General features: G+C 46.0%; 3 protein-coding genes across 15 annotated transcripts in view; all 3 read right to left on the reverse strand.

Moving 5' to 3' along the window:
- Positions 1-9997, reverse strand: part of LOC129173825 (histone-lysine N-methyltransferase 2C-like) — a 33976-nt gene extending 23979 nt beyond the window's left edge. For 5 of the 6 annotated variants that reach the window (XM_054765017.1, XM_054765014.1, XM_054765013.1 and 2 more), the window contains exons 1-13: positions 9671-9997; positions 8655-8879; positions 8386-8471; positions 7780-8290; positions 7530-7709; positions 6867-6889; positions 6698-6787; positions 6499-6608; positions 6268-6418; positions 6023-6194; positions 5820-5934; positions 5589-5752; positions 71-5511 (exon numbers count right to left, since the gene is read on the reverse strand). In XM_054765017.1, coding sequence (XP_054620992.1) covers positions 71-5511; positions 5589-5752; positions 5820-5934; positions 6023-6194; positions 6268-6418; positions 6499-6608; positions 6698-6787; positions 6867-6889; positions 7530-7709; positions 7780-8290; positions 8386-8471; positions 8655-8878 — 7267 coding nt within the window. In that variant the 5' untranslated portion in view covers position 8879; positions 9671-9997. The remainder of the gene's footprint in view (positions 1-70; positions 5512-5588; positions 5753-5819; positions 5935-6022; positions 6195-6267; positions 6419-6498; positions 6609-6697; positions 6788-6866; positions 6890-7529; positions 7710-7779; positions 8291-8385; positions 8472-8654; positions 8880-9670) is intronic. The other variant, XM_054765016.1, reaches the window with a different exon arrangement.
- Positions 9998-10621: 624 nt separating this feature from the next.
- On the reverse strand, positions 10622-13303 carry xrcc2 (X-ray repair complementing defective repair in Chinese hamster cells 2). Its single transcript, XM_054765755.1, has 6 exons — positions 13074-13303; positions 12776-12857; positions 12672-12707; positions 12454-12603; positions 11657-11930; positions 10622-11577 (listed from the first exon to the last, which is right to left on the reverse strand). Exons 1-6 carry the CDS (start codon positions 13092-13094, stop codon positions 11301-11303), a joined length of 840 nt encoding a protein of 279 aa, XP_054621730.1. The 5' UTR covers positions 13095-13303; the 3' UTR covers positions 10622-11300.
- A 348-nt stretch (positions 13304-13651) lies between these two features.
- LOC129173984 (receptor-type tyrosine-protein phosphatase mu-like) overlaps positions 13652-24597 on the reverse strand; it is a 41952-nt gene continuing 31006 nt past the window's right edge. For 2 of the 8 annotated variants that reach the window (XM_054765467.1, XM_054765461.1), the window contains 19 exons: positions 24318-24433; positions 24130-24198; positions 23472-23498; positions 22535-22546; positions 21469-21659; positions 20436-20523; positions 18922-18998; positions 18372-18408; positions 18187-18284; positions 17615-17731; positions 17386-17540; positions 17049-17184; positions 16815-16964; positions 16554-16727; positions 16345-16476; positions 16127-16252; positions 15437-15600; positions 14606-14741; positions 13652-14534 (listed from right to left, as the gene is read on the reverse strand). In XM_054765467.1, coding sequence (XP_054621442.1) covers positions 14481-14534; positions 14606-14741; positions 15437-15600; positions 16127-16252; positions 16345-16476; positions 16554-16727; positions 16815-16964; positions 17049-17184; positions 17386-17540; positions 17615-17731; positions 18187-18284; positions 18372-18408; positions 18922-18998; positions 20436-20523; positions 21469-21659; positions 22535-22546; positions 23472-23498; positions 24130-24198; positions 24318-24433 — 2059 coding nt within the window. In that variant the 3' untranslated portion in view covers positions 13652-14480. The remainder of the gene's footprint in view (positions 14535-14605; positions 14742-15436; positions 15601-16126; positions 16253-16344; positions 16477-16553; positions 16728-16814; positions 16965-17048; positions 17185-17385; positions 17541-17614; positions 17732-18186; positions 18285-18371; positions 18409-18921; positions 18999-20435; positions 20524-21468; positions 21660-22534; positions 22547-23471; positions 23499-24129; positions 24199-24317; positions 24434-24597) is intronic. The other 6 variants (XM_054765468.1, XM_054765465.1, XM_054765462.1 and 3 more) reach the window with 5 other exon arrangements.

The following is a 24597-nucleotide window of genomic DNA, read 5'->3' on the forward strand; positions in this document are numbered from 1 at the left end:
CTAAAATATTGTATTATTATGGTAGGTTATGGAAGCTGTTTTGAACTATAAACTAGTCTCTCATACTTACTGGATGTGGACTCCTCAGACAGGATGACAGAAGTAGCACCAGTTGAACACGGGCTGGTTCCTGACTGAAAGTGGGTATCAAAACCTGCACCTGTGCTGGCCTCTGGTCTCTCAGGGCTGGTGAGACCCGGACTTTGTGAAACCTCTGTATTAGCTAATTGAGGGGAAAGTTGGCTACAGTGCTCTGTGCTAGCTTGTGGTATACATGTTGAGGGGGGACATTCATGGGAGAAGGGCGAAAATGTGGAACTATCAAGCATTTCCTTAGTAGATCTAGTCTGAGGCGTCTCACTGTGTTCCTGAGTGGGACTGGCAGCTGGTCTTTGACTCAAAGGGCTTCGAGGCTTAGTATCTGCAGTGGGACCTGGGTTGGTATCCAGCTGAACTGAACTGCAAATGACTGAGTCCTGGCCTTGGGACGGAAGTCCAGGACTTGAATTTGACATAGCAAGTTTCAGTTGGGCTTCAGCAGGGCTTAAGCTTGGACTAGGAACGGGGCTAGAATCTGTGGGACTGTGGGCAAATGTTTCACTAGCCTGCGTTGGGCTAGCATGTGCTAAAGGGGGTGGGGTCATGCCAGCTACCGAGGAACTTTGATTGCTCGAGGAGACACTACCGTCGAAGTTGCTCAGATCTTTGCTGACAGAGCTGTTAGCGGGACAAACATCAATCGGTTTACAGTGTGTAGGACTAGCTAAAGTGGGACTTGAATGTACAAGAGTAGTCGCTGGGGGACTGCCGGATATTTGGACCTGTAATGGACTGGACTGGCCTAATTGTGGGAGCTGAGGAGGCTCTGGACTAGCATTAACTGAGTTCTCATGGTGAGGACTAGTCATGGGAGATATTAATGTCGTATCTTCATTTTCAGTTGATATGATGTCTCCATGAGAAGAAGGTATTGACGAGGGGCTAACTGGTTCCCTTGAAGAGTGTACGGGTGCTAGGTCGTTGGCTGGTGGCTGAGACGAACAGTCCATCACAGGACTAGCTGGTAAAGGCTGGACAACGTCAAGGTCAGACACCTTTGGCATTGAGTCAGAGGAGGCCTGAAGAAGTGAGCTGGCAGAACCAGCAGGCATTTCACTGGCATGTGAGGGGCTAGCACCATCTCTGCTAGCTTGGCTATGTGTTGGGCTAGCCTTCTGTTCAACAGGTTTCTCAGCGTAAAAAGACATGCAAGTGAGGCTACTGTGTTCCATTTGGTGAACAAGGCTTTCTGGTGTGGGCGATGGTGCAACTATTGGAGTCGTCGTGGATGTGACAGTGGTCGGGCTACAAAGAACAGATTCAAGTGTTTGACCATCAAGATTTGGACTCTGTAGAATGGCTCCAGGCTGAAGCTCAATGCTGAAACTGCTTTGGGAACATTCCGTTGATGATGTAGCAGACTGAGGAGCAAGCACCTTAATCTGCAGAGACCTACTTTCTAGCAGAGTCTGCACTGGGCTAGCAGGCTGTGATAGACTACATCGTGTTGAGCTAAGGGGGGTTCTTGATGGGCTACATGGAGCTGAACTGGGTCTACATGCAGTTTTTCCTCTGTCGTGGAAGGTGGTTTTTAAAGAGACTGGTGAAAGATCCTCGTCCAGTGTTAAACTGATCTGTGCAGCCCCAAAAGGCAAATGAGAGGGAAGGCTTGGTACCAGGCTCTCCTGATCCAGTGTTGCTTCAACATCCTGTGATGTTTTTGTCAGACAATGCGGCACAGGACTATCTGTTCCTTGATGAGTTTTGAGCGGCGTCTCTTCAATGACGATGTCAGCAGGACTACATGATCTACTGTTGTTTGGAGAGATGATCTGAGGCTTCGCTTCATCAGCATCTAATCTGGTAGGACAGAGTTCTGACATCGGACTACCATGCAGTGGACTCTTTTGAGAAACTCTTGTCAATAGCTGTTCTCTACTTGAATTCATGAAAGGGCTGGATGGCAATTCATGAGGGCTAGGCGGAGACTGTGTGGACGTCTGATGGTCCAAAGGACCAGAAGACAACTGAGCAGGTGTTGAAGGCCGAGGAAACATGGCATGGTTTTCCTTACATTCCAAAGGATCATGACTGCATGGCGAGTTTTCCTTTACTTGTGTTGGACTAAACCGCAATGCAGCAGGACACTCCTGAAGCTGAGCAGTATCAGCTGGAATCAGGGCAGATTGTAGTGGACCTTTTTGGAGTGCTTCTCCACAAGAATGAGATAGAACAGTGATTTGTTGGGGTTCTGTGGTACTGGTTTTAATTTTTGTGGGGTCTGCATCTGATGACGTAAAATTCTGTGTGAGCTCTGTGGATTTTATGGGAGATGGTACTGGACTTTGCTGGGGTTTTGCGATGTTAGGATATGGTACTGGACTTTGCTGGAGCTCTGCAATGTTAAAAGGTGATGGTATTGGACTTTTCTGGAGCTCTGTGATGTTAGAAGGAAATGGAAGAGGACTTTTCTGAAGCTCTGCATCAGTAGGAGATAGCACTGGACTTTTGTGGAGCTCTGGGACAGTGGAAGGAGAGGGTACTGGACTTTGACGGAGCTCTGTGTGATTCGATGTAGATGGTACTAGACATTTCTGGACCTCTGTGGGATTCCTTGTAGATGGTACTGGACTTTCCTGGACATCTGTGGGATTCCTTGTAGATGGTACTGGACTTTCCTGGACCCCTGTGGAATTCGATGTAGATGGTACTGGACTTTCCTGGACCTCTGTGGGGTTCAATAAAGATGGTACTGAACTTTCTTTGACGTCTGTGGGTCTAAATGAAGATGGTACTGCACTTTCCTGGACCTCTGTGGGATTCGATGTAGATGGTACTGGACTTCCCTGGACCTCTGTGGGGTTCAATAAAGATGGTACTGAACTTTCTTTGACGTCTGTGGGGCTAAATGAAGATGGTACTGGACCTTCCTGGACCTCTGTGGGGTTTGATGAAGATGGTAGTGGACATTCCTGAACCTCTGTGTGGTTCGAGGAAGATGGTACTGGACTTTCCTGGACTGGTGTGACGGTAGGAGATGGAACTGGACTTTTCTGGAGCTCTGTGTCAGTTGAAAGAGATGGTACTGGACTTCGCTGGAAATATGTGGGGTTCAATGAAGATGGGACTGGACTTTTTTGGAGCTCTGTGAGGTTTGATAAAGTTGGTACCGGACTTTCCCCAACCACTGTGGGGTTCGGTGAAGGTGGTACTGCACTTTCCTGGACCGCTGTGACACTAGGAGAAGGAACTGGACTTTGCTGGAGCTCCGTGGGGTTTGATGAACATAGTAGTGGACTATGCCGGAGCTGTGTGACATTCAGAATTGGTAGTGGGCTTTGCTGGACCCCTGTGTCAATAGAAGATGATGATGTAGGACTTAGACCTTGTTCTGTGATGGTATAATGAGACGGTAGTGGACATTGGTGGAGCTCTGTGACGTTGGAAGGAGATGGTAATGGACTTTCTTGCAAAGCTCCAACTTTAGGACACGGGACTGCATTTTGGTGGAACTCTGTGACGTCAAAACGAGATGGTGCTGGACTTTGTCTTTGTTCTGTGGGGCTTGGTAAAGATGATACTGGATTTTCCTGGAGCTCTGTGACCTTAGGAGATGGTACTGGACTTTGCTGGAGCTCTGTAACATCTGAAGGAGATGGTACTGGACTTTGCTGGAGCTCTGTAACGTCTGAAGGAGATGGTACTGGACTTTGCTGGAGCTCTGTAACATCTGAAAGAGATGGGACTGGACATTGCTGGACTTGTGTGACAGTTGAAGGAGATCCTACTGCACTTTTCTGGATCTCTGCAACTGTAGAAGGAGATGGTGCTGGACTTCGCTGGAGCTCTGTGTGGTTCGTTGAACATGGTACAGGACTTTCCTGAAGCTCTGTCAGGCGAACAGGCAAAAGTACAGGTTGGAAGTTGGTGGGTTCAGATAAAGATTGCCCTGGACTTTCACAGGGTTCTGCTGGGTGAAAGGGAGATTTTGCACAACTTGTCTGGAGTTCCGTGCAGGAACTTTGGCAGAGATCTGTGTGCTTCACAGAAGGTGGCTCTGGACTATGTTGGAACTCTGTGACGTTTGTAGGAGATGGCAGTGGACTTTGTTTCAGCACTGTGGACTGAGAGGAAGATTGTTCTGGAATTTGATGAATGTCTTTTGGGTCAAATGGAGATAGTTGTGGACTTGGTTTTTGCTCTGTGGGGTTAGTAGGAGATGGTACTGGATTTAGTCTTTCCTCTATTGGGATAGGAGATGGTAATGGACTTAGTCTTTGCTCTGTGGGGTTAGGAGGAGATGGTACTGGACTTAGCCTTTGCTCTGTAGGGTTAGGAGAAGATGGTACTGGACTTAGCCTTTGCTCTGTAGGGTTAGGAGAAGATGGTACTGGACTTAGTTTTTGCTCTGTAGGGTTAGGAGGAGATGGTACTGGACTTAGCCTTTGCTCTGTAGGGTTAGGAGAAGATGGTACTGGACTTAGCCTTTGCTCTGTAGGGTTAGGAGAAGATGGTACTGGACTTAGCCTTTGCTCTGTAGGGTTAGGAGAAGATGGTACTGGACTTTTCTGGAGCTCGGTGGTAGTAGAAGATGATACTGGACTCAGCCTTTGCTCTGTAGGCTTAAGAGGAGATGGTACTGGACTTAGCCTTTGCTCTGTGGGGTTAGGAGGAGATGGTACTGGACTTAGCCTTTGCTCTGTAGGGTTAGGAGGAGATGGTACTGGACTTTTCTGGAGCTCAGTGGCAGTGGAAGGAGATGATACTGGACTCAGCGTTTGCTCTGTGAGGTTAGGAGGAGATGGTACAGGACATTTCTGGAGCTCAGTGGCAGTAGGAGGAGATGGTACTGGACTCAGCCTTTGCTCTGTGGGGTTAGGAGGAGATGGAACTGGACTATGTTGTGGCTCTGTAGGGTTAGAAAGTGATGGTGCTACACTCAGTCTTTGCTGTATAGAGTTGGGAGATGGTACTGGATTTAGTCTTTGCTCCGTGAAATTAGAAAGAGAAGGTACTGGACTCAGTCTTTGCGCTGCAGGGTTAGGAGATGGTACTGGACTGTGCTGTGGTTCTGCAGGATTAGAGGGAGGATTTTCTTTTAGCTTTGTGGGGCTAGAGAGTGACAGCGTGAGACTTTGGTGGAGCTCTGTGGCGTCAGGTTGAGATGGGATAAGACTTTCGTGTGATGACTCTGTGTTCTCGGTTGGAGCCAGGTCCAAACAGAAGATCTGGACTGGGCTTTGAGCAGTAGTACCAATGGGCAGAACTTCAGCAGGAATTTGAATTGACGGCAGAGTCACGCAGACGTCCGGCGCCTCTGTGGAACTCAGCTGGAGGTCTGAAGTGGGACTGTGTGGGATTGGTGTATGCGGCATTAGCTCCTCCCCCACAGGCTGACAGGTGGAGCAAGTGTAGCCTTTGGACTTTGTTCTGTCCTCGCCTGCCTGGACAATACACTTTGTGTGGACAGACCTAAAACACAACACACACAAAGTTACACACAACAATACAGCTGCAGATACTGTGCTGTCTGATACCTATAGCAGTACCTATAGCAGCAGACACAGGTGACATAATCCTGTGGCGAGGACAAGTCGGGGGTGTTGCCACAGAGAGCACAAGGCAGACCTGGGTCACATAACTCGCAAAGGAAGGGGTGATTGGCCCACTGACCTGATGACCTTATACCACAGCGGAGACACACCCTGCAGTTCTGGAAGACGACCACAATAGGTTTTAGGAAAAACATTAGACTGGTTAATCAGAGTGTGTGAGTGTACCTGGCAGGTCCAGCCACTAGCAGGTGTGTGATCCAGTGGAAGTGTCAGACAGTGTGTATGGTAAGCTTTATCACAGCGACCACAGACCAGCAACACAGACGTGTCCCCTCGCAGCCTGGAAAAGAATGGTATCATCAATCTGCAATAAAAACTAATACACAACACTGTGTGTGTGTGTGTGTGTGTGTGTGTGTGTGTGTTACCTGCAGCACTGACACACTCGACATGTAGAACACTGCCAGCCCGCCCGGATCAGAGCGGAGGGAGTGAGAGGCGGGGCCAGGCATCCACCATGGTATTGGTTGCCACAGCAACAGCACATCAACAGACTGCTGATGTCATCACTGCGCGAACACAACACGCACGACGAAGATGCTGCAAAGAAAGACCGACACGCGTCTAGTAGCTCATAGCGAGACACACCGTGCACATTTTTTTGTGTACGTACCTGTGTGTGCGTGTCGTGTGCACAGTGTGTGTCTCTGCTTCCAGTCCTGTTGAGCTCCGGCAGCGGCGGCACATGGGAAGTGGTAACTCCGCCCACAGCCGGTCTCCTGGCAACGAAGCGATGCTCCGAGCCGGTGACAGAACACGCACACCTGGACGGGCGAGGAAGGGGTGGTGTTTTACAAGGCTGAGTGATGTTATGTTCAAGATATTGACCACTTTTACAACTGACCTGTGTGCTTCCTGAGTCGATGGCCTTGTCCACGTAGAGCAGCGACTGGCCCTCGCCACGACACACACCCTCCGACCAGGCTGCACACTGCAGGTGAGCACAGCACTGACCTGCATACACACACACATAAACATATCAATTACTTGCCCACAGAAGGGACGACACAATGAGGAGGAGGTAAGGAGAGGGGAGAGAGCACCTGTGGGGTCAAACAGTGTTTGGACATCGACGTCTTGCGGAAGTCCGATGGGTCCATGCTGCTGTACAAACTGTAAGGAAGACTCGTCCTCTGGAATCAAAATTAATGAGGAATGAGACTGGACGCCTGTGCCACGTTTCCGATTATCAACTCACTTGCGAGTACTCACCACACTGTGCTGGACTGCTGCTCCTACCAACAAAAACACACACATAGCAATTCAGTTTTTGAATCATGACACCAGTAGTTTAGGAGTTGTTATTGTGACTACTTGTTGTGAGTCATGATTCCTACAAAACAAGAAACATTAGCTACAGTCTAGTACGTGACTGTATGTATTTGTACAAACTAGCTCTTCTACTCCTGAACCGCTGCACACAAAAGCGTGAAGATTTGCCAAAACATGCACCTCTATTGTCTTTCCCGTGCTATTTTTTTCCCCCCCAGACAAATATGCCACATTGTGGCGTTAGAACACACTATAAGTCGGAACAAAACACACCACTGTAAGTTCAGGGTGCTGCGCCCAATGACGAAATTTCATCCACTCCTTTAGGAGACTTACAAGCACAGGTGTGTAAAATGTGAGCAAGACTGGTTGAAAAACATGGCAGCCATCAACCAAAACATGTTTGCATGGGCACCTACCTAACAGCCAATAAGTCACTGAGCATTTGTCTAATGGTTATAAAACTTTGAGGATATCTGGATTATACGTATGTTAGCATGCCTCCCAAAGCATTTTCACCATAACCCATACATAGGGGGTCCCACAAATGAAATTATATTATATTACTGCAGCAATTAGCTTGTTAGCAAAAGGACCACTCACATGGGCAGAGCCTCATTGCTACGGTAGCAGTGGTCATGACAATCGCTGTCGCGGTCCGAGGACGCTCGGCGGTTGAGGATGTGGAGCGGGATGTAGCCGGGCGTGGGTCCGAACACCACCAGCGGGCCTTGGCCCAGAGGAGGCTGGTCGCCGTGGTAACAGAAGGCACACTGCTTCAGACTGAGAGACGCAGAGAGAGCATTGAGGTGCTACTGTTGCCATGGTAATAGATACTTGTGTACACACTCACCGTTTTTTGGTGTGTCCCAAGCTTGGGGTGGGGGAGGCCCCAGAGTCGTCCGACATGGATCGATGGAAGAGGGGAGACAGCGAATCCTCATCCTCGAGACGGAGGCAGGGCGAGGCCGCAGGGCTGGAGACCAAACTCAGGGTGGGACTTTGCCCTATTGAGTTAGCCCCGCCCCCCTCAGGCTCCATAGGAACAGGACCGCGGCCCCCCTCCATGGGAGTAGGGCCGGGCCGCTCCTCTTCCACTGGATCAGGACCTGGTTTTGGACTGTGAACACAGATGTCCAGAGATGGGGGTGTGGTAGCTGGATTAAGTTGAGGTTTTTCCTCCACGCTAGATACGGAGGGCACTTCCAAGGGAACAGGGGGTTTCTGGTCATCCTCGTCACTCGGAGCTGGCTCTGGAGCAGCAGGGGGATCGGGGTGAAGTGGGGCAGGGTCAGAGTCCTGGTTTGTATTGGATCTTCTCCTGGAGGTGGAGCGGCGGCGTCCAGGCGTCACCTCCTTCTCCTCTGTGGTGCACATACATTTTCAGGACTCTTGACTAAGGCCTGGTTCATGTGTGTCGGTGTGTTTGTCTGCTGACATGTGACATCATCGTCCTCACCTGTCTTCTTGTTTGGAGGAGGTCTCTTCTCTGTCGCGTCCATGCTCTCTTCATCCTCCACCTGGGCTTGGCCTCGACTCCTACCCCTGTGCACACATACAAGTAAGTACAAAGTGTCTGGGTCAGTGTGTGTGTCTAAATAATCGTTTCTCAAACTGTGCCACGTGTACCACTGGTGGTACGCGGGTTCCATCTAGTGGTACTACCAAAAAACAGTCATAATTAGGAGTTATACCATCATTACACGTTCTCTCCATCATCACACTTACTTCTTCCTTGATTTGGGAGGTGGAGGAGGGGGTGGCGGCGGAGCAGGAGGAGGGGCTGCAGGTGCGGCGCGCCCAACTATCCCATCTTTCCGAGGTCGTCCGCGAGGTCGCCTCTCGCTAGCGGCGGCTGCTGCTGCTGCTTTGGCCAGCTGAGCGCTGCGTCCAGCCCGAGTGACAGGAGGGGGCGGTCCTCTGTCCCGAGGCTCCTGGGCCTCTGAGGGCATTCTGGGTAATAACAAAAAAAAAAAAAGAAGAAGAAGGGAAAGGAAAACCAGATAAGCTATGGAGATCTTGGCCCTTGTGTTGCCTGGTTGATGACATCACTTCCTGGTCATGTTCACTCATGCAAACACACACAACAAGATCACTTACAGTGAGATCATGCAATTTCAGTGTCAGTTTGCCTTTTTGCTTAATTTAACAACCACTCTTTCCCCACATTACTTCATTCTGTAGCTTTTAATGGTTTAAATGCTGTTGGCGGTGTCCCATTTTGTATCTTAACCCCTGTTGGTACGGGCTTGTTTTTGTTACCCAACGCCTGGCAACATGACATTATTACACAGGGTGTGACTTTTTTTTTAGAATATTGCTGAGATATTTCGAAGATGAAAGACTAATAGTGGGCATGCGAGGGTAGTGAGTTGATTTGGCTAGTCTCGCTTGTAAACAGAGCAAATTGTATGCGAAACTGCAGATTGGATCCTAGATTTTGCCTTTTGTCGGATGACAGTCACTAAGTGACGTTATGAAGCCCTGTGATTCAACTAAAAGGTGTAAACATAACCGTTAGCATTAGCCTTTAGCTTCGTCGCACCGCCCAGTTGACTGATCACTTCTCTGTTAGCAAGAGCTAACGTTTAGCATGGCTGGCTAACACAAACAACCCGCTAAAAAGCTGCCACTTATAAGCCGATGGCGACCAGGCGTCAATAAAAGCACCGAAATGTGGAGAAAAAAGTCAAGATAAAATGTTTCCCAAGAGCAAAAAGACAAGCGAATAAGAAGCTCCTTACTGATTTGATGCAATTCTCCTTTTCCTCTCCAGCTTTCCTGCCAAATCAAACCGATCCGTTTACATCCAACGGCGAACTTCTCCAAAAGCAACCATTTGTCTCTTTAGTGTGCTGGAATCACACTTCCTGGACCAAAAATAAAAAACACGCTTTTGCCGTGAAATTTGGCGAAAATTAAAGTTGCAGCGGAGGCTCCATCATGGAGGCCATGTTTGAGCGACCGAAGCACCGCCTGTCAGCTCCAGCAGGAGAAGTAGGTCCAAGTCAACATGGAGCCGTGTTCTGAAGACCTCACATTCTGTGGAGTTCTGCTCGATGTTGAATAGATGTTGAGTTGATGAGAATTATGGTGCATCAATGCGTGTGGGTGTGGGGGGGTGTGTGTGTGTTTGTGTTGTGTCAAAGTGCATCTGACCCCGCGCATGGATCTGCTCCAGGCTCTTTTGGTGATTTGGTTTGTGTCATCAGACCTCAAAAATCCGGACTGGCTTTTTCACAATGTGGACCGAACCATCAACAGTCCAAAAATATGGGTAAAAAACGTTTGTACTTGCCACGCTGAAGAGTAATATTTATGCAACGAGAATAAAGTAATATCTTTTATAAGAAAGTGAGCAATGAAGAGGATGTTGTTCCATAACAGTATTATACCAGCAATGGAGAGAAACAGCTAATGGATGCATGAAGTGTGTGTGGGAATTCAGAACTTCACTTGTTACAATGACTTTTTATCTTGTTAAAAGTTTACTTTTCTGTCACAATTTTTCTCCAAAAAAATAAAACAAAAATAATCATAGTAGGTTTTTTTAAAACTACCACGCAAAATGGCCTTTTCCTTCCCAATTATTAATTCATGTATGTTAGTGACTTTTTTTCTTGGAAAAAAAATCAAGAATTTTGTTTCTGAAAATGTGACTTTATTCTCAAAGTTTACAACTTTTCCCCCCAAAATATATAAATGAATTCTCGGTTTACAGCCTTTGTTTACAGTCTTTTTCCACCAAAATATGCAAAGATAATTTTTTTCCAGACAAAATATAAAATTTATTTCTTCTATTTCTATTCTCGTAAGTGTAATCAAAACATTCATCTTTACTTAAAACAATATAACTTTATACTAGGACAATATTTTTATGACATTTTTTTTCTTGAAAATTGTTTTTTTTTCTTTAAAAAAAATCTTTTCTATTCTCCTAAGTGTAATGTTAATATAATAATAAAATATTTTGTTTTATTAAAACAACTTTATGGCTTTTTTTTCTTTCCTCCAAAAAATGTCTATTTTCTCAAACCCATACATTTTAACTTTTAAAAAATATGTAAAACATACTTTTTTTTTTACAAATATCCAACATTTTCCTAAAAAGTTTTGTTCTTGAAAATACACAACTCTTCACAAAAATAAAATAAAAATTTATAAATTTTCTCAAACTTAAAAAAATGTCTTTACTTAAAAAAACTTCAACAAATACAAAAAAAATACAAATTTTCTAGTTCATGAACGTTGATCTAGAATGTACCGTTACAGCCAAAAAATGGCCTCCTGGTGGTTAACGTTAGCGGAGCGAAGCGTCATCATTTAGAACGTCCTTAAGTGCAGTATATATCAAGGTGGAGATGAGGAGGAGCGTCATATAAAATGCACACCGCCATCAGTCACACGAAAGGAGCAGGTCCTGTAAGACTGTGTCTTAGTGGTGGTGGTGCAGTGCACGGTGAACAGTTGACTTCTCTTGTGCTCCTTGCCACCTTCTGGAGCAGCCCCCTGCTTGGAGCACAGCATGCGGTGTGTTACTAGTCGTTGCCAGGGGCGACACAGGTACGGCTGCTCAGGTTCAGAGGAGGAGGGTCCACTGGAGTACCTCCTGTTGGCATGACAAGAGGCGAACGCGCTGATTCTGTAATCCCTGAGAGGAGTAGAGCCAGATGAGAACACGAGAGTGACAGCTGACTGACAGGTGAGAGGTCGAGCGAGGCAAGGCCCACCTGAGCAGACGAGCCAGCAGCTGCGCACACCTGCCCAGCTTCTCGTCCTGCTTGCTGACGCTGGGCCCGCCCTCACAGCGGTCCAGCCAATAAAAAGCAGACACGCTGTCAATGAGGAGGAGCGCCAGGCCCGCCCGCGACGCCAACCACGTCTCCAAGGAGTGGAGGGTGAGAAGGAGCTGGGAGGAGGAGGAACAGTGCATCACCAGAAGGCGGGACAGACATGAGCGCACTGCAGCGTCATGTGACGATGATGGCGAGCCAGGGGAAGAAGCTGGACACGAGTGAAGAAATGTTACATTTTTATGCTTTTCGTCACAAAAATATGTGACGTTATTTTGACAAGTTTACAGTTTTTATTCAAAAAAATATACAGCTTTTTTCATGAAAATATACAACTTTTTCTCTAAAAAAACACCCTACTTTTTCCATCCAAAAAATATAACTTTTTTCTTTAAAAATACATTTTCATTCGCATAAATTTTAATATTCATATGAATACACAAAATAAATTAAAAAACAAATATATGTGAATGGATAAATATAAAATTAAGAGAGGGAGGCCGGATTACAAAAAATATATATTTTTGAGAATAATGTAATATTCTTGAAAATATTATATAAATAAGTCTGAATTCTCTTTCTTTGTTTATTCCAGTACATTTCTGACTTTTCACAAAAATACCCAACTTTTTTCCTTCAAAGTTTTTATTTGCGTAGGTTTTCCTTTATTTAAAAAAGTTTATTCTTCCAAAAACTAAATTTTTCAAAAAGATATATTTAATATGTGCACGTACCAGCGCTCAGCCTGCTGTCCAGGATGCTGACCACACGTAACATGTCCAGACAGTAGTCAGTGTCCATGAAGGCGACTTCTACCTCCAGCCCGCCCGCCGCCACAGGTAGCACACCTCGACACAGGAAGTGGTAGAGCAGCTCTGTCTTACCTGTGAAACGTAAGGTTATTCATATACGCTTGGGCTTTGGAAAGCTGCTTCCTATGATTTGAACTCACCTGTTCCCTCCGACCCAAAGAGCTCCACCACCTCACCTGAGGCAAACACACGTGACGTCATCTGTTAGCGTCCAATTCAATTGCAAGGGGGCCTGGTCACTCACCTGGCCCGGGGCCACCATCGTCTGGGAATAGACGAGGTTCGATGTCACGCACACTGCGGCGACCATCCAAACGAGCGAACAGCTGAAGAGGATAGAAGTACTGTTTATAGATGGCACCCACACCATCCAGGATATAGCCCGCACCCACATGCAGTATGTAAACACACACTCTACTGTAGCAAAACGCGTAACTGAAAGAGACACGTTCACGTTGGACACTGTAAAGGTTGAAAAAGTGAAAGTTTGCGTATCATAGTCGTCACTAATTGACCGTGAAGAAAAATCTTTAACGTCTCACCTGCGCGCCACTTTCACTCATGTTTAGCGTCACTTCCGAGTATTTCTTCTACTTCTTCTCTTTCCGACAGGGCAAGCTACCGCTGTTGTCGCAGCAGAATCACTTGTTTTATTTATTCTTTGAACACTGTGGCTAACATCCAAACACGTCCCGACTGCTTTAACTCCTACTTTAACTTCCATTAAGTCAAATTGTGACGTTACACAAGCCTATAACCGCTGAGACTTGCTTGTTTTCTTCGAGTTAGTGCGCCCCCAGCGGCTTGGAAGACAATGCGCCTTCATTGGCAGCGCCAAGTGCAGAAAAGCACACTGCCGTACATGAAGTGGGAATCTAAACAACGATCAAGGTCAAAGGTACTCATTTTTATATTTAAAAATATATATTTTCTATTACAAAACACTTGCTATGTCAATTTGCTTACGTAATACGTATCAATAAATCATTATTACTTAATATAAGCAAAATAATTGGTCAACAGAACAAGTCAAATGTTCCTTTTCTGCTTGATTTCAGATATTTGTCTTGCTTAGATTTCCACGGTTTGTAGTGGAAGAGGACTCACACACACACACGACACCAGTGTTTGTTCATTTTTATTTGTGGTAGTTATAGATCAAACAACACAAATACAACTTCAAAATAAATACATTTCATTCAGCACCAGAGACTTGCTGCTGATTCATGGCGTCATCACGCCACAACTCTCACTGAGATCATCACAGGACGCCACCCTTATCTCTGCATGCTTCATAAGAACGACAACATTAACAAGGAGTAATAAATAGTGTGCTTGCTGCATTTCTATGAACAAAATGAACATCGTTCAATGGTCTTCTTTCAGAGGACAGTGTCATCTCTCTGGCTCCGCCCCCCAAATTTGACATCAATAAATTCATACATGGACAACTTTTGGCATTTTTTTTCACTATAAAAAAACAAAAGAGACACATTACGGTCCACCGGAGTTGTCTTACTTGACACATTGTGTCATCAGGACAACAGAAAGAGCTCGCCCTCCCACGTTCACGTGCTTTCTTGATAACACCACATGTTGCTTTAACGCACATATGAATGAATAACTTCACTTTTGTTTCTCATCATGAGCACTGAGAACAATTACATCATCTGGACAAACAGGTAGGGACTTTGGGACAGTCAGGGAGTTTGCATGAATGCTCCACTTGGATGTGAAAATGCAAACCACAAGGATGCGTAGACATAAAACACAACAAAGACAAAAATGACACACACTATCTGTGTGTGTGTGTGTGTGTGTGTGTCCATGCTTGCAGTTGGTCAACCAAGACAGTGCAAAAACAGTCCTCCACTTCATCCTTTGTCATTGTCAGTAGTGGTGCTCCTCATCTTGATGAGGTTAGGGAGGATGAAGCTGTGCTGTGCACCCTAAGCAGAGGCCAAATACTCCAGAGCGACTTCGTAACAAAACTTGTATTGTTCCTGTAAACACAATAAGCATTAGGGAACATCTTTGAATACATCTGAGAGTACAGTAGATGTGTATGTCTTACCAGAAGGTCCACCATGTTGGGTTTGTTGTTCCTCAGCGTTTTAACTGCATGGAAAACATCAACACAACGTTGTTGCCGTAACATCTCGCACACAATGTTGACGCTGCAGAACACTCCACTGCGGCCACCGCCATTTCTGGGGGGAAAAGGGGGCAGAGGAAAGGCAAACCATAAAAGTAAATGTTCCAGGTGTCACCACCAGAGGGAGACATATTACTGGTAAACCCACAAAGAAACACACGTTTATGGAGCACAGGGATATTCAACTAAATCGTTCTGGAGGGCACATTTTTAGAACGCTAAGCACCAGGGGAATGGATTTGAATGGCTAATATGGTCTAAATAAATCAAAACCAGAAGCAATATGGTTCTAATAGTCACAGATCCTCAATATGACAGGAACATTTTGCTGTTTTTATGGATTATTTCTTATTTATCAGTGTTCATGTGAAACTATATCAAAATGTGACCAAAATACACATTTTTGACCCAGAATTACTATCAAATTAATCATCTTCAATATTTAGAGTTAATTAAGATACAAAGGTGTATGTTTTTTAAGTGTGCAGGAGTAGGGGGTACATGGCTTCAGGTCAAATGTCTGAAGGGGTACGCGACTGTAAAAAGCATGGGAACCACTGCTCTACATGACAGTGTGGCTCTGGTGTTTTTAGGAAATCTGCTACAAAAGTGAACTTACAGATTTAGCCCACAGGCCAGTTCATTAGAGCGGGTTATGTAGTAGTGTGAATGTAAATGAATGTAGTTCTGAATTAGTTTTAGCAATATAATGTAGTACGTGATGTAATATGAGTACTAGTGTGTACATACAGGCAGTGCACGAGGGTGCGCCCGTCGCCGCCATCGTAGTCATCCTGCCATTTGTCCACCAGGTGAAGCAGCTTAAGGAAGGACCGCTTGTTGACAGGTGTGTCGCGGTACATGGGCCAACCCAGGAACTGGAACTGTTGAACCATGCGGTACCCGTCCTGTGGCTAAGGAGATTTAGGGGGAGAGAGCCTGTCAGTCAGGGTGTGAAAATGAAACGTTCCCAGGTGCTGACAGTGTGCAAGGAGTGAGGAGGAGGCAAGAGCTCTAATTAAGGAAGAGGAAAGCTAAGATGGAGATGTAGATTTCTTGGTGATGTTTGAATCAAAACACACAGAATGTGCTCTATAACGTGGGGGTGTATAAAGGGGGGGAAGGGGGGGGTTAGATCTGACGCCCCACAAACATTATGAGACACCCGCAGGAGGCAAGACACTAATCAAACACGCAACTGTCAGGGAGGTGAGGAGATGGAAATCAAACACATCAGTCTGATCTAAATTTGCTGTCTTTAGATGAGAAATCAAACACACCCCCAGGAACTGGAAATGGAAATGGGTCAAAATGAAAATAAGAATATGAAAAGTGTTCAAGTGACACACAAACATTACACAAAAGTACTTGGAGTAGCCGAGGAAACATGTCAAAGGTCATAGATCACGTGTTCCCCAGTGGAATAAGAATGGAACGCACCCTGGTGTTGTTGTAGATTCTGAAGATGCGGCTGATGACGTCCTCCTCCAGGTCAGCTGACACAAACTCCACCTGTAGCGAGCCCAGCCGGTGGACGCCGTTCTCAGGCCAGTACTGAGGACACAGCTGCAGGATGCACATCTTTGTCATTATTGTTATTAATTATTAGTGTGTGTGTGTGTGTGTGTGTGTGTGTGTGTGTGTGTGTGCGCGCTGACCTGTGCTGGGTCGACGTCGTTGAGCATGACTATAGCGGTGCAGTGGTAGTCCAGGACCAGTCGCCAGAAATCCTTGACAGTGTTGGGCAAAGGATGCTGGGTAACGATGAAGGCAGACGGCTGCTTGTAGCTCTATGAGGTGACCACAAGATTAAGTGATGAGACAACAGCTGAGGCGTTTAGGCAGGAAGTGAAATCATGTGACGTACATCCATGAGGGCGGCGTTGATGTAGTTGGAGCTCTCGCCGTCCATAGTGATGAGAAAGGGCAGGCAGCGGTCCGGCGGTAAAACGTCCATACAGCGGTTCTTGTCGTGGTTGCGTGGCAACAGGGCGATGCTGCAGTCCTCCACGCGCAGTGTTGGCGTAACCATGTTGAGAGTCTGACACACAAAAATGTTACGTGTTAATAGGTATGTTTCCGTTCAGGTGTGTGTGTGTGTGTGTGTGTGTGTGGTCGTATGTGTTACCCTGAACTCCTCCTTGATGGGACTAGAGTTGGTCTGAGGGTCCAGTCGGTTCATGTCATAGTAAACAGAGCGAAGCTGATTGGCCGGGATGGAAGTGTCGCCACAGAGACACGCCTCCAAGATGGCATCATGGATGAAGACATACTGCTCCTGATGATGCACAAGTTAATTTCAGTGACACAATAATATTTTGTCTAATTGTCACCTTTTGATGAAAGGGATGCGTGTGCATACCTCAGTCTGAACCATGTTAACCCTTCGCGCTCGCAGCTCTCGTACACAGTTGTAGATGTCCACCACACCCTCTCTCTCGGCCATGTCCAGCATGATGTCAATCACAATGAAGCAACCTGTGCGCCCTGCTCCCGCACTAACACATACACACACACATTTTTAACAACCAGTGTTAGGGTTCATTCAGAAATTAGTCTGCTTTTCCAAAGTTACTGTTTCCCCCTCAAATTGGGCCCCCGCATACTTATTACATACATTTAGTATGCAGCCCAAAAGTTTGGACCCCCCTGTTTTAGATGGAGTTCTATGATGATGATGATGATGACGATGAGCTCACCTGCAGTGAACCACGGTGGGCCCGGCAGTGGGCGGAGTCTTGGCTTTGACGCGGCGGATGAATCCAAGCAGGCCGGTGGCATGAAGCGGAACACCGTGATCGGGCCAGCCGGTGAAATGGAACTGACGGATCTCTCGGATCTCTGCCACGCCCCTCTGAGCGACAAGGGCTCGATTAGCAATTTGGGTAGGCCACACCCCTCTAAGCGTTTGATTAGTTGGAGCATTACCTTCTCCACAGCGAAGGTGCGGATGACATATTCGGACAGCAGCTGGGTTTCGATGAGCGTCACCTTGGTGTCACCATAGATCTCGGTGTCATCGGGCCAGTACTTGCAACACTTCACCTGCACGTGAGTGCGCAGTGAATCATCAATTCAACAGAAACATAAACACAAGCAGCTGATGTATTAAAATCTCATTAGACCCCCCCCCCGCTCATTAACAACTAATTACTGTTGTGCTAATCACTCTGTCGCCTCGGCAACCAAATTGAGGAGAGGGGGGTAATCAGCCTACAATATCCCACAAACCCCCTGCTGCTCTCCTGTAGAGGGCAGACAGATCCCTTGTGCATTGTGGGTAATGACAGTGCCTGCCTGCAGGTATGTGTGTGTGTGTGTGTGTGAATCCTTCAATTTGGCTTCACTTTGAGGCACAAGTTGATGTGTCAGCAGGGAGCGCTGTTCTAGAACTGTTGAGCAGACATGACAGATGCACACTGGGAAATGGAGTCCCACAGAGGAATTCACAAGATGTGTTTATATATACTGTATGTGTGTGTGTGTGCGTGTTTACTCACCCGCCCCACCTCCACCAGGTTGGTTACCATGACGATGGCAGCCGTATTCTCCTGCCACACCATTCGCCAAAAGTCATACATGGTCTCCTGCATGGGACCTAAAGCAAACAAACACACGCACACACACATCTGTAATCTCTGTAGTTGTGAAGTGTGTAGACCAGAGGAGACGTGATGTTCCTCACCTTGAGTGGCAATGTAGTGATTGGGTCGGTGGTATCCCTGACACACGGAAACAAGCAAAACGTCAAAACGTTTGGAGACATTTTGTCTTGACTAACAGCTGTCAATATGACATCACGGGTACTGAGGCAGGTGTAAACATCGTTAAAAGTAAATTGACTCAACAAGCGCTCTGTTGAGTAAGTTTGTTTACTTAGTCAACGCCGCTTACATCTATGATGACCACTGTTGCCATGGAAACAGAGAGGGCCGCCATGTTTTGCATTGACCTTTAAAGGCAAGAAACTATTGAGTGTGTGTGTGTGTGTGTGTGTGTGTGTGTGTAGGTGTGTGTGTTTGTGTGCTGAAAGGCTTTAGACCCAACAATGAAATGCCACCTAGTGGTTCCATTTGTTGAGTGTTGCAAAGTTGTCGCCCTTGAAGCATTTAAGTTCTACTTGTCATGTTGTGTTCACATAAATTGATCTTTAGCGTTCACGTCTCCAAATTTCCAAGGTTAAAGCTTCTAGCTGAAGCTTTTCAGAAGTGATGAGGTTTGTGTGCGTTACTCACGTCGACATAGTTGGCATTGATGTAGTCAGAGCCATTCTCTCCATCTTGAGGCTGCAGACGCACGCGAGAGTGGTCGTCTGCAGGTACAAGACGCAGTAATACTGTTAGTGTGAGGACTTGATATACAGTAGATGAATAGGTGAAGGGCGCTATAGTATAGGTCAGGGGTCACTATCCCGTCGATCGCGAGCTACTAGTTGATCTTTGGGACTTTGCCGGTCGATCGCGAGAATATTAGAAAAAAAAAATGTATTATTAGATCAGTGCCCTCCCCTCCCGAGGAGTGACCAACAGGCACGCATTTTGACCACTGAACACGCTCGTATGCCTTGCCACTCTCCAGGCATGCAACTTGCAAGCTCAAGCTAGGAGCCCAGTCCCCAAAACCGGACCGGAGGTAGCATGAGCGCACACACGTACACCAGCTCGCCTCGCGCTCACAGGTTGAGCAACAAGGAGAGAGAGAGAGTGTCAACGCGCAGCAACGCGCAGCGATGTGCCTGCTCATGCGACAGTAATTATGTCACGTTGTGGCTCAAAATCAGCCTTTGCTACCTCAAAATTAAGGCACAAATATAACTCCATAGATGTGCACCTCCGAAGGACTGACTGTTGTAACGCAGCCCCTCTCCCCTCAACCACCATCGCTTCACTCCCCACGACACTGAGCCAACAAGCCAAACAGATTTGTAGTTTGCTCAGGTTCACGGCCGAGACCAGAGATCTTAGGCTCCAAAGGGTTGGTGACCACTGATATAGGTAAACATTTGTAGTCAGGACTAATAACTCTTTTCACGTGAGCACTAACTTTTGTGTCGTCAGGAACTTGTGTCTAGTCAGCACAAACTGGTGTCTAATCAGGACAAGTTTATTTGTAGTCAGTACTAACTCTTGTCTCACAAGTACTAACTCGTTAACTTGCATCTAGTATGATCAAACTGACATGACTCACGTCTAGTCAGACATAACTGGTTTCTAGCAACCAAGCCATTTGATTTCAAGACTGACTCTTATCTCACCAGTACTAACTCTTGTTGAGTAGGGACTAATGCATATAGTCAATCAGGCTAACATGTCTTAAGAGAGATACTGTAACTGGGTTCTAATCAGGACTATCTCATTTGTAGTCAGGACTAACTCATGTCTAGTCAGGACTAACTAATTAACACCTTCCTAATCAGGACTACTCGGGTCAGCACTAATTTAAGTCTAGTCTAACTTTTTTGTAGTCAGGATTAACAAGGTTCTGATTAGGCCCAACTAATGTGTAGTCAGGGCTAACGTCTGTATAATTAGGACTACATGGTATCAAGTCACAACTTACCGGCATCAAGACTCACTCAAGCGTAGTCAGGACTAATACACGTCTCCTCAGCAATAACTGTGTCTAATCAGAAACAACTCTCATCTAGTCAGGACTAATTCAAGTCCAGTCAAGATTAACTCTTGCTCATGTTTAGTCCGGACTAAGGTTTGTTTGGTCAGGATGAGCTGGAGTCTGTTTGTGTACGTACAGGCGATGATGTTGCCATAGCGATTCTTCATTCGGTTCTCGTCTTTTTTGGCCGAGTCCCATGGAGCTGACTGACCCTCGAAGAAACTCTGAGCACAGAAATACAACAATTGCATCAGTCTAGCTACACTACATCTATCTATCTATGGTAGAGTGTGACAACCAGAATGGAATTATGGGATGTATGGGCGGCATGGGTGGTGTCAGCAGTGTCAGTAAAAAAGAAAAACAATACATGTATTGTTAGCGAGGGATTGCTGAAATGGACCAGAGGCTTCATGAAAAATATCCTCCTTCCTTTCATTCTTTTTCTTTTTCCTCCTTTTGTTCCTCACTTCCTACCAGTCATTTGCAGCTATGTGTGAGTGTGTGTGTAACATGCTATGCTATGTGTCTCCAGCTTGGAACCTCCCCTCTTGGCTACTTATAAATGATGTCAATCAAACTGGAGGAGGCGCAGTGACAGGTTACAGGTCGTGTGACAAAAGCGGCTATGGTGTCTACGCTACTTGACATGCTACTAAACACACGAGGGAAGATGCGAAAGGATGTGTGAGGGGATGATCGTGACATGATGATGAGTGAATGTAATCTAGCATGTTAACACTCTTACCTCGTTAAGCTGTCCCATCAGATTAAATAATAAAGGAGAAGCGGGAGATGTGGGGGTTAAGAGTCGTCAGTGACAGCCAGCAGCTTGTTAGTCATTACTACTAATATTATCACTACCCAGCCATCAATCGTCAAAAATATAATGTTAATAATAAACTAATGTGTACCCATGACAACAATAATAATAATCATCATTTCTATTATGATACATACAAACAACTTGGCTGATCCTACACACAACTTGCCACCAACTCTCTGCAAATGGAGGGTGAAAATACTTTGTGTGTGTGTGTGTGTGTGTGTGTGTGTTTGTGTGTGTGTGTGTGTGTGTGAGAATGTATAATGGATGAGCCCTGGGGGAGTAAGCTGCTCGTAGGCAAAGCATGCACACACTCTGCCTCACACACAAAACACACACTCACCTCATACTCCTCTTTAAAGCCATAACCCTCAGCACATTTCATTTGCGTGATGTGCTGCAGAAGGTCAGCGACCCGAATGGCGGGGTGCAGCTGGGCCGTGTGGTAGGGCGGCGGCTCTCGGTCTGGGTCTCGCTGCTTGAAGTGGTTCTGGACCAGGCTGCTGGTCTCGCTGGTCATGGTGTGGCTGTCATCTGCAGGAGGACAAGAGGTGCGCAACGTCAACGTCACAACGCCTGCCAAGACTGGATTTTGTGGACAAACACAACACATGACCACATCACAGACACACGCACATTGCATGATATCAAGTCACATGACTGCAGAGCAGATGATGGCCATGCACTCTTTTCACACTGCGGACAATCAATATTCGGCCCAATTTTAGCATTTGAGTGCTGAACCAAATTACTTCCAATTTAGATTCAGTACCGAATCCAGTCCTACTACTGATTCAGATCCGGTACTCAAAACAAATCCAATCGTGATTAGATTTAATACTAAACCAAATCCAAAACTGGTTTAGATTAGTTACTGAAATAGATTAACTACTGGTCCAGATTCACTTCATTTCAGGTACAGATTAATTAGTGAACCAAATCCGCTACTGGTCCAGATTGAGTGCTGAATAACTATTGACTGCTCCAGTAGCAGCAGTGTGAAAAGAGGAGAGTTCAGAGTCCTGGAAGCAGACAAACCTCTGTGACCTTTGACCTTTGAGCCATCCAGGACTCAAAAACCTGTCACTAAGCTCTCTCTGTGCTCTCATTGGCTGCACTGTTTTGACTGACAAATCAGAAACTAGCCCAAAAACCACCCGTCCAATCATGGCAAAGGGGCAGGGTGTGGCAATGAGATGAGTGTGGCGGCTTGTGACGAATGAGACAACAGCAACGACAACAACAACAACAATGGTGACCAATCAAAGGGCAGGTGGGAGGAAACTAGATTGTGATGTCACAGTGCCACAAGGTCATCGTCAAGATTACGTCACAGAGGGTGGTGGGCGTGGCTCCATGCGCTGAAGTGACAACCCCCCCACCCCACAGCCCCAAATTTATCAACTTACCATTAATGGGCACTTTACAGAGAACGATAGGAGGAGGAGGAGAAGAAGAGAGAGGAGACAGAGTTTAAGCAACAAGTCTAGCTGGAGCGTCATCCTGCACTGAAGCTAGCTAGTGCCAACATAAAGCTAGCATGAATCCAACAGGAAGCAGCGCCTTGTTCTTTAGCCATAGGCATAGGCAACCCTGACTAAACTAGCTAACTAAGCTAACCTGGCTATCATAGCTGGTTAACTGAAGCCTGTATGCTGCCTGCTAATTAGCAATAGCCTTTTTTGATTTTGACCTGAGGCTAAAACCTCTGTCAACCTTTGACTTTATCATCATAGCTTTTAGTTGTTATTTTAATCTGCCAAATGAAGCAAACCACTTCCTGCTGTTTCAGCGTTAAATTCTGACTGACTCCTCGGTCTTTTCACGTCTTATTTTCCTGCTGTTTGCCCCCGTCCACGTGAGCGTGTTGTGTCCATGCAGAGGTCAGAGGTCACAGACAGATGCGACGTCAACACGCAGGAATGTTGTAGATGCGGGATGGAGTGACGCCCACCGTGGTTTCCAGTAAAACGGGTAAAGAACCAAAATATATAATATCACCAAAATTCATCAAAATCAACATGAAAATTTCCAACCAAAGTAAAATCAACATAAATTTTAAGCAAAAAAAAAAAAAAATCGTCATTATCGATGGGGGGTTAAATCCAATCTAAAGAATCAAAAAGCAGCCGAACAAGAAGCAAGCAGGGATGGATGGAAGCCATAACACCACCACTTCCAGTCTGTCTCACCTGTCTACTACTTCTTGTTTCACCCACCCATTTCCTGTCTGCCTCACCTTGCTACTTCCTGTCTGTCTCACCTATCCACTTCTTGTCTGCCCTGTTAGTTCAGGTGTGTTTGCTTCCTGTCCGACAAGAGAAGACAGCAAAACAGAAGTCTCACCCAGTATGGCGGTCGGCACAAATGGGTCTGCCGTCGGGTCGCATCACGCAGCACGGAGAGACGCAACAAAGACAGACAGGAAGTAGAAAGAGGAGGCAGATAGGAAGTGTATAGCAGTAAGTACTGATGCAGTAATAAGTAGCAATTAAAATACAGTATCATTTATTGGTTATAGTGCACTAGATGTTAAAGATACTAGATGTCCATACCGAGGTTCCCTATCATACAAAATGGACTATTTAATGATTTAATGATGATGATAAAAGTAAAATGTGTTCCTTGATGAGCACCAAACTTGGTAAAAATCTACCATTTCCATCACTTTTGAGAGACGAAGCGGTCCATTTCGATGCTCTGGCGTCCTGACTCCCTGATGGAAAACCTTCCTTTTCAGGCTTCACTACACATCTTAAAATAAAGCCTGCCTGGAGGTCTGCGTCAGTCAGATACAGACGTGGGAGCTCGAAGCAAATAGCCTAACCTAGCATGATGTTGCTGTTGAAATGCGAATGTAATGTTAGCACTGTAGCTCACATAGCTATGCTAGCGTTGCTAACGTTTGTCTCCACCTTTTTTTCTGAGATGCAGCATTAATACAACATGGCATTGTGTTGTCTTAATTAAGTACAGTCACATGACCAGTCAATCGTGTTGTTACCTGGATAATAGGACTTTGGAATGGTGCTGCTGTTTGTCTTCATGGTGAAGGACGATGCAGACGACACTGCTGCGCATGCACACACACACACACACACACACACACACACACACACATTATAACAAACATCATCACCATCAGGTAAAGTGTGTGTGTGTGTGTGTGTGTGTGTGTTTACATGCACTCACAGTGTCCATTCAGAGTGTGACTGTGTGTGTCCACCATTGTGTGCTGTGAATTGTTGACCATCAGAGTCATTTCCTGTCTAGAGCTCAGAGTTTCCTTCCTTTTCTTTGTCAGCTTCCTGTTGAGGGAAAAAAAAGCACCAAATAAGTAAAATACCTATCTATCCGTCTCTACCTATCTACGTGTACTAGCTCTGTGTAAAAGCTTCTTTCATGTTCACTTTAAAAGCTTCTAGTACTTTTTCTCTTTCTATTCCGAGTGTACAAATAAAAAAAACAGCCA

This window comes from Dunckerocampus dactyliophorus, chromosome 21, assembly GCF_027744805.1.
Source record: "Dunckerocampus dactyliophorus isolate RoL2022-P2 chromosome 21, RoL_Ddac_1.1, whole genome shotgun sequence".
Taxonomy (NCBI): Eukaryota; Metazoa; Chordata; class Actinopteri; order Syngnathiformes; family Syngnathidae; genus Dunckerocampus; species Dunckerocampus dactyliophorus.